This window comes from Salvelinus alpinus, chromosome 8, assembly GCF_045679555.1.
Source record: "Salvelinus alpinus chromosome 8, SLU_Salpinus.1, whole genome shotgun sequence".
In the NCBI taxonomy this organism is placed as follows: domain Eukaryota; kingdom Metazoa; phylum Chordata; class Actinopteri; order Salmoniformes; family Salmonidae; genus Salvelinus; species Salvelinus alpinus.
The window spans coordinates 1,503,784-1,513,376 of NC_092093.1; the positions used below are offsets into that span (position 1 = coordinate 1,503,784).

At 46.3% G+C, this 9,593-nt stretch overlaps 1 protein-coding gene across 3 annotated transcripts in view; it reads left to right on the plus strand.

The window, feature by feature from the left end:
• Positions 1-9,331, plus strand: part of phip (pleckstrin homology domain interacting protein) — a 111,074-nt gene extending 101,743 nt beyond the window's left edge. For 2 of the 3 annotated variants that reach the window (XM_071412409.1, XM_071412410.1), the window contains exons 37-41: positions 2,356-2,508; positions 3,788-4,254; positions 4,657-4,868; positions 7,408-7,551; positions 7,671-9,331. In XM_071412409.1, the coding sequence (XP_071268510.1) occupies positions 2,356-2,508; positions 3,788-4,254; positions 4,657-4,868; positions 7,408-7,551; positions 7,671-8,383 (1,689 nt within the window). In that variant the 3' untranslated portion in view covers positions 8,384-9,331. The remainder of the gene's footprint in view (positions 1-2,355; positions 2,509-3,787; positions 4,255-4,656; positions 4,869-7,407; positions 7,552-7,670) is intronic. The other variant, XM_071412411.1, reaches the window with a different exon arrangement.
• Positions 9,332-9,593: the final 262 nt, after the last annotated feature.

The following is a 9,593-nucleotide window of genomic DNA, read 5'->3' on the forward strand; positions in this document are numbered from 1 at the left end:
CCTGTAAATACCTGTCTAACTATAACTGTCTGTCTACCTGGAGCAGTACCCTGTAAATACCTGTCTAACTATAACTGTCTGTCCACCTGGACCAGTACCCTGTAAATACCTGTCTAACTATAACTGTCTGTCCACCTGGACCAGTACCCTGTAAATACCTGTCTAACTATAACTGTATGTCCACCTGGAGCAGTACCCTGTAAATACCTGTCTAACTATAACTGTCTGTCCACCTGGAGCAGTACCCTGTAAATACCTGTCTGTCTACCTGGAGCAGTACCCTGTAAATACCTGTCTAACTATAACTGTCTGTCCACCTGGACCAGTACCCTGTAAATACCTGTCTAACTATACCTGTCTGTCCACCTGGAGCAGTACCCTGTAAATACCTGTCTAACTATAACAGCCTGTCCACCTGGAGCAGTACCCTGTAAATACCTGTCTAACTATAACTGTCTGTCCACCTGGAGCAGTACCCTGTAAATACCTGTCTAACTATACCTGTCTGTCCACCTGGAGCAGTACCCTGTAAATACCTGTCTAACTATACCTGTCTGTCCACCTGGAGCAGTACCCTGTAAATACCTGTCTAACTATAACTGTCTGTCCACCTGGAGCAGTACCCTGTAAATACCTGTCTAACTATAACTGTCTGTCCACCTGGAGCAGTACCCTGTAAATACCTGTCTAACTATAACTGTCTGTCCACCTGGAGCAGTACCCTGTAAATACCTGTCTAACTATAAATGTCTGTCTACCTGGAGCAGTACCCTGTAAATACCTGTCTAACTATAACTGTCTGTCCACCTGGACCAGTACCCTGTAAATACCTGTCTAACTATAACAGCCTGTCCACCTGGAGCAGTACCCTGTAAATACCTGTCTAACTATAACTGTCTGTCCACCTGGAGCAGTACCCTGTAAATACCTGTCTAACTATAACTGTCTGTCTACCTGGAGCAGTACCCTGTAAATATCTGTCTAACTATAACTGTCTGTCCACCTGGACCAGTACCCTGTAAATACCTGTCTAACTATAACTGTCTGTCCACCTGGAGCAGTACCCTGTAAATACCTGTCTAACTATAACTGTCTGTCCACCTGGAGCAGTACCCTGTAAATACCTGTCTAACTATAACTGTCTGTCCACCTGGAGCAGTACCCTGTAAATACCTGTCTAACTATAACTGTCTGTCCACCTGGAGCAGTACCCTGTAAATACCTGTCTAACTATAACTGTCTGTCCACCTGGACCAGTACCCTGTAAATACCTGTCTGTCTACCTGGAGCAGTACCCTGTAAATACCTGTCTAACTATAACTGTCTGTCCACCTGGAGCAGTACCCTGTAAATACCTGTCTGTCTACCTGGAGCAGTACCCTGTAAATACCTGTCTAACTATAACTGTCTGTCTACCTGGAGCAGTACCCTGTAAATACCTGTCTAACTATAACTGTCTGTCCACCTGGAGCAGTACCCTGTAAATACCTGTCTAACTATAACTGTCTGTCCACCTGGAGCAGTACCCTGTAAATACCTGTCTAACTATAACTGTCTGTCCACCTGGAGCAGTACCCTGTAAATACCTGTCTAACTATAACTGTCTGTCCACCTGGAGCAGTACCCTGTAAATACCTGTCTAACTATAACTGTCTGTCCACCTGGAACAGTACCCTGTAAATACCTGTCTAACTATAACAGCCTGTCCACCTGGAGCAGTACCCTGTAAATACCTGTCTAACTATAACTGTCTGTCCACCTGGAGCAGTACCCTGTAAATACCTGTCTAACTATACCTGTCTGTCTACCTGGAGCAGTACCCTGTAAATACCTGTCTAACTATAACTGTCTGTCCACCTGGAGCAGTACCCTGTAAATACCTGTCTAACTATAACTGTCTGTCCACCTGGAGCAGTACCCTGTAAATACCTGTCTAACTATAACTGTCTGTCCACCTGGAGCAGTACCCTGTAAATACCTGTCTAACTATAACTGTCTGTCCACCTGGAGCAGTACCCTGTAAATACCTGTCTAACTATAACTGTCTGTCCACCTGGAGCAGTACCCTGTAAATACCTGTCTAACTATAACTGTCTGTCCACCTGGAGCAGTACCCTGTAAATACCTGTCTAACTATAACTGTCTGTCCACCTGGAGCAGTACCCTGTAAATACCTGTCTAACTATAACTGTCTGTCCACCTGGAGCAGTACCCTGTAAATACCTGTCTAACTATAACTGTCTGTCTACCTGGAGCAGTACCCTGTAAATACCTGTCTGTCTCTAACCAGTCTTTCTGACAGCCTGTCTCTTTCACACCTGTCTAACTATAACTGTCTGTCTACCTGGCCGTCAGGACTACCTGGACATTGTGGAAACGCCCATGGACTTCGGGACGGTACGGAGCATGCTCAGTGCGGGGGAGTACACCTCTCCCCTGGAGCTCTGCCAGGACGTACGTCTCATCTTCAGCAACTCTAAAGCTTACACACCCAGCAAGAAGTCCCGGGTGAGACACATAATGCTTATAACACATTTTTACACTGCTATTCATGTTTATATCCAGTTTACGCACTCCTATTCATGTTTATAACCAGTTTACGCACTCCTATTCATGTTTATAACCCGTTTACACACTCCTATTCATGTGTATAACCCGTTTACACACTCCTATTCATGTGTATAACCCGTTTACACACTCCTATTCATGTGTATAACCAGTTTACGCACTCCTATTCATGTTTATAACCAGTTTACACACTCCTATTCATGTTTATAACCAGTTTACGCACTGCTATTCATGTTTATAACCAGTTTACGCACTACTATTCATGTTTATAACCAGTTTACACACTCTTATTCATGTTTATAACCAGTTTACGCACTGCTATTCATGTTTATAACCAGTTTACGCACTCCTATTCATGTTTATAACCAGTTTACGCACTCCTATTCATGTTTATAACCAGTTTACGCACTCCTATTCATGTTTATAACCAGTTTACGCACTGCTATTCATGTTTATAACCAGTTTACGCACTCCTATTTATGTTTATAACCAGTTTATAGACTCCTCTTTATATTTATAACCAGTTCATACACTCCTATTCATGTTTATACCACGTTAACACTTTCATTCGTGTTTAACATGTTAATACGCTTTCATTCGTGTTAATAACATGTTAATACACTCCTATTCCTGTTTATGACATGTCATAAACAGGAATAGGAGTGTATTAACATGTCAGACAGGATTAGGAGTGTATTAACATGTCATAAACAGGAATAGGAGTGTATTAACATGTTAATACATTCCTGTTTATAACATGTTAATAAACTCCTATTCCTGTTTATAACATGTTAATAAACTCATATTCCTGTTTATGACATGTTAATACACTCCTATTCCTGTTTATGACATGTTAATGCACTCCTATTCCTGTTTATAACATGTTAATGCACTCCTATTCCTGTTTATAACATGTTAATGCACTCCTAATCCTGTTTATAACATGTTAATGCACTCCTAATCCTGTTTATAACATGTTAATGCACTCCTAATCCTGTTTATAACATGTTAATACACTCCTATTCCTGTTTATAACATGTTAATGCACTCCTAATCCTGTTTATAACATGTTAATGCACTCCTAATCCTGTTTAGAACATGTTAATACACTCCTATTCCTGTTTATAACATGTTAATACACTCCTAATCCTGTTTAGAACATGTTAATACACTCCTATTCCTGTTTATAACATATTAATGCACTCCTATTCCTGTGTAGATCTATAGTATGAGTCTGCGTCTGTCTGCCTTGTTTGAGGAACACGTCAGCTCCATCCTGGCTGACTACAAGGCCGTCCACGGACAGACGGACAGGAAGACCCAGCACGGGCCGGACAGACAGACAAGACGTGGGGCGGAAAGACAGGCGAGACACAGTACGGACAGGCAGACAGACAGACAGACGAGACGTGGGGCGGAAAGACAGGCGAGACACAGTACGGACAGGCAGACAGACAGACAGACGAGACGTGGGGCGGAAAGACAGGCGAGACACAGTACGGACAGGCAGACAGACAGACAGACGAGACGTGGGGCGGAAAGACAGGCGAGACACAGTACGGACAGGCAGACAGACAGACAGACGAGACGTGGGGCGGAAAGACAGGCGAGACACAGTACGGACAGGCAGACACGACATGCGGTGAAGAGGAGGAGTGACTCTCCGTCCAGCAGCACAGCCTCAAGGTACCTGATTGGTTAACTTGAACTAGCATCAGAGGATTAGAGCCTTGTGATTGGTTAACCTGACATCAGAGTGTTAGAGCCTTGTGATTGGTTAACCTGACCTAACATCCGTGTTAGAGCCTTGTGATTGGTTAACCTGACCTAACATCCGTGTTAGAGCCTTGTGATTGGTTAACCTGACCTAACATCCGTGTTAGAGCCTTGTGATTGGTTAATGCGACCTAGCATCAGTGTGTTTGAGCCTTGTGATTGGTTAATGCGACCTAGCATCAGTGTGTTTGAGCCTTGTGATTGGTTAATGCGACCTAGCATCAGTATGTTTGAGCCTTGTGATTGGTTAATGCGACCTAGCATCAGTGTGTTAAACGTTTATCACAAGGCTCTATCTCCCCCCTCCTTTAGCCCAGAGAGGAAGAGGCGTGTCTCATTGAGGGGCATGTCTAGACCAGACTCCTCAGCCCCTCCCATGGCTCCAGCTGCAGCCCCCCTGCGCCCCCCCTCCCTGAGACAGAACCTCCCCTTCAGACAGCCCCTCCCCCTCGTCAATGGGAGGGTGGAGCCACAGACCCCTGGACGAACACGCTGCACCAGGACACACCCACCCTCCACAGCAGGTGAGGAGTACACTGTCACATATACAAGACTGAAACTTTACTACTGAAGCAGCAGGTGAGGAGTACACTGTCACATATACATGACTGAAACTTTACAACTGAAGCAGCAGGTGAGGAGTACACTGTCACATATACATGACTGAAACTTTACAACTGAAGCAGCAGGTGAGGAGTACACTGTCACATATACATGACTGAAACTTTACAACTGAAGCAGCAGGTGAGGAGTACACTGTCACATATTGACATGACTGAAACTTTACTACTGAAGAAGCAGGTGAGGAGTACACTGTCACATATTGACATGACTGAAACTTTACTACTGAAGAAGCAGGTGAGGAGTACACTGTCACATATTGACATGACTGAAACTTTACTACTGAAGCAGCAGGTGAGGAGTACACTGTCACATATTGACATGACTGAAACTTTACTACTGAAGAAGCAGGTGAGGAGTACACTGTCACATATTGACATGACTGAAACTTTACTACTGAAGAAGCAGGTGAGGATTTTAGCGGATAATTAGCGGCTATCGGCCTAATTCTGCTCTGCATGCATTATTTGGTGTTCTACATTGTACACGGAGGATATTTTTGCAGAATTCTGCATGCAGTCTCAATTTGGTGTTTGTTCCATTTTGTGAATTCTTGGTTGGTGAGCGGACTCCAGACCTCACAACCATAAAGGGCAATGGGTTCTATAACCGATTCAAGTATTTTTAGCCAGATCCTAATTATCTCTCTCTCTCTCTCTTTCAAATTTGCGTTATTGGCATGACGTAACAATGTACATATTGCCAAAGCTTACTTTGGAGATTTACAATATGAACATAATTAATAATTATCAGGATTGTCAACGGGACAACAGTAACAACAATAATAATAATAAGTCTGGTTCATCCTTGGGAGCAATTTCCAAACGCCTGAAGGTTCATCAATCAATAGTACGCAAGTATAAACCCCATGGGACCATGCAGCTGTCATACCGCTCAGGAAGGAGACACGTTTTGTCTCCTAGAGATCAACGTACTTTTGTGCGAAAAGTGCAAATCTATCCCAGAACAACAGCAAAGGACCCTGAGAAGATGCTGGAGAAAACAGGTACAAAAGTATCTATATCCACAGTAAAACGAGTCCTATATCGACATAACCTGAAAGTCCGCTCAGCAAGGAAGAAGCCACTGCCCCAAAACCGCCATAACAAAGCCAGACTACGGTTTGGAACTGCACATGGGGACAACTTTTTGGAGAAATGTCCTCTGGTCTGATGAAACAAAAATAGAACTGCTTGGCCATAATGACCATCGTTATGTTTGGAGGAAAAAGGGGGAGGCTTGCAAGCCGAAGAACACCATCCCAACCGTGAAGCACGGGGGTGGCACCATCATGTTGTGGTGGTGCTTTGCTGCAGGAGGGACTGGTGCACTTCACAAAATAGATGGCATCATGAGGGAGGAAAATTATGTGGACATATTGAAGCAACATCTCAAGACATCAGTCAGGAAGTTAAAGCTTGGTCGCAAAGGGGTCTTCCAAGTGGACAATGACCCCAAACATACTTCCAAAGTTGTGGCAAAATGGCTTAAGGACAACAAAGTCAAGGTATTGGAGTGGCCATCACAAAGCCCTGACCTCAATCTTATAGAAAATTTGTGGGTAGAACTGAAAAGGCGTGTGCGAGCAAGGAGGCCTACAAACCTGACTCAGTTACACCAGCTCTGTCAGGAGGAATGGGCCAAAATTCACCCAACTTATTGTGGGAAGCTTGTGGAAGGCTACCTGAAATGTTTGACCCAAGTTAAGCAATTTAAAGACAATGCTACCAAATACTAATTGAGTGTATGTAAACTTCTGACCCACTGGGAATGTGATGAAAGAAATAAAAGCTGAAAGAAATAATTCTCTCTACTATTATTCGGACATTTCACATTCTTAAAAAAACTGGTGATCCTAACTGACCTAAGCCAGGGAATTTGTACTAGAATTAAATGTCAGGAATTGTGAAAAACTGATTTTAAATGTATTTGGCTAAGGTGTATGTAAACTTCCGACTACAACTGAATATTTTGTACCAGTTGAGAAATTTGGTCTAATTCCCTGAGATCTGGATCTTCTCTGGAAAATCATTATTTTAGTATTTTTGGGGTTTACTGCCAGGGCCTAGGTCTGGCAGGTCTAGCAGGTCCATGCTCTGCTGTAGGCCATGTGCTGTGGGTGACAGCAGGCATAGGTCATCTGCGAAGAGTAGGCATTTAACCTCTGAATTGTGGAGACTAATACCAGGGGCTGAGGAATTTTCTAGAATAGTGGCCAATTCGTTGATGTAAATATTGAAGAGCGCAGGGCTCAGATTGCAACCCTGGCGAAGGCCTGGTTAGAATTCTGTTATTTTCTTGTCAATGTTAATGCTGCAACTATTGCCAGTATACATGGATTTAATTATGTCATATGTTTTAACCCCTACACCACTTTCAATAACTTTGCAGAACTCTCTCTCTCTCTGTGTCTCTCACTCTGTCTCTCTCTCTCTCTCTCAGTAGAGTCGTCTTCCTGGTCGTTGCGTGGTCATAACTCCAGTTCATCTCCCGGTGTTGCTGAGCGTTCTAGACTGACCCTGAGAGCCGACGGCAGCGGTGGGAGCATTCGGCGGAAACTAAGAACCCCCGTACGACACACACCCGGTACGATTCCGCTCTGATTGGTTGATTTGTTGATTTGATTGATTTGCAATCATTTGGTCTTATATAGGACATGCACTACCACTGCTTCATCAACTCACGTTCTCTCTCTCTCCCCCCAGCCTCTCCTCGTAGCCTCTCCCTCCAGGCTACTGTCCACCTGAATGGTCACAGGAGTCAGGTGACAGCGGGCTTGCTCACAGGGCGTAGAGGGCAGAGACCTAGAGCGGTGACTCCTGACCCCAGCCCCGCCCCCAGGGGTCGCCCACCTGGCAGGAAGTCCAAACAGGAAGTAGAGGTCATGAGGAGGAGGGGTCTCTGGCAAAGCTCCACCCCCGAGGACGAGCTTGACCAATCCACGGGCGACGAGGGTGGGACTTCATCCTCCGCCCAGGAATCGACCGGGCTGTCAGACTTAGGGGCGGGACTTCCAGGAACGCTGCGCCGACGCGGTAGGCCGAGACTCATTAGGACAGAAGAAGTCCCTCCCCCTTCTAGCCCTGACCCTTCCCCACTGAGGAGGAGCAGTCGGCGCATCAATGACGAGACCACTCCTCCCGCCCAGGCTCTGCAACAATCGCGGCGCGTGAGGGACTCGCCAGTGGATGACGAAAACGTCAATGTGAAGGAAGGGGAGGAGCTGGGACAGGAAGGGGATGGGTCGGCGGGTTCGATGCGTACGCGTAACCAGGGGCGACGGACGGCATGCTACACGGAGGAGGAGGAGGAGGGACAGCTCCTGTTTGAAGACTCCTCCCTCACCTTCGGCACTTCCTCCAAGGGGCGTGTCCGCAAGCTCACAGAGAAGGCCAAGGCCAACCTCATCGGCTGGTAACCACTGCAACCAACCACACCTGGTAAACACAACAAACACCAAACCACGCCTTTATTATTATGGGCCGGAAGCCAAGACAACAACGCAGTCATTACAATGGACTGGTAACCAAGACAACCAGACCCCTCTCACGTACAGACCAGAGGAGAAGAGGTGATTGGTTAGACTGGCCGACTATGCCACGCAGCTGTGAGCTCATTGGTAGGAGAGCAGAGGCCCCCCTGGGGCGCTGGGGGGAGAAGGCTGCTCTTGGTCTATCCCCATCCTGTGTGTGTGGGTTCATGGGAGAGCACTCCCCCTCCCATAGACGACGCTGAGACTCCTCTCTCATTGGTCCGTGGAGGACGTATCCCACGAGTACTTTCTCTCCTGTGGGGTTTGGACCGTCTCCTGACCTCAGAACCACATGATCATGCAGTGTGTCTCTGAGGGAACGCTTCCTGTGTTTCCGTATTCTGACCGTAGCCCGACCGTGTTCCGACCGTGTTCTGACCGTGTTCCGACCGTATTCTGACCGTGTTCCGACCGTAGCCCGACCGTGTTCTGACCGTGTTCTGACCGTGTTCCGACCGTGTTCCGACCGTGTTCCGACCGTAGCCCGACCGTGTTCTGACCGTGTTCTGACCGTGTTCTGACCGTATTCTGACCGTGTTCTGACCGTGTTCTGACCGTGTTCTGACCGTGTTCCGACCGTGTTCTGACCGTGTTCCGACCGTATTCCGATCTCTGTTTATTCGCTTCTCCTGGTTTTGTAGAGTGTTTGATATGTTGATACAGTGTCTGCAGGAGTGTGTATCCTGGGGTTCTGTCCAGACAGAGCAGACTGAAGGTTGTGTGTGTGTGTGTGTGTGTGTGTGTGTGTGTGTGTGTGTGTGTGTGTGTGTGTGTGTGTGTGTGTGTGTGTGTGTGTGTGTGTGTGTGTGTGTGTGTGTGTGTGTGTGTGTGTGTGTGTGTGTGTGTACAACCAGTGGCATCATAGAGTTTGGTGTAGGTTGATATCAGAGTGTGTTCTTGATGAGACGTAAACACCAATATTATAGCCCAGATATTGTTGCTGTTAGCCTGGTCTCAGATCTGTTTGTGTTGTCAACTCCTTGGCATGACTATGAGATGCAACGAGTAGCATGATGGCTCAGACTGGTACCCAGGCTAGTCCAGGTTGGGCTGTCTAACCCCGTTGTTCAGCTGGGAGTTAGACACCTTGTATCTT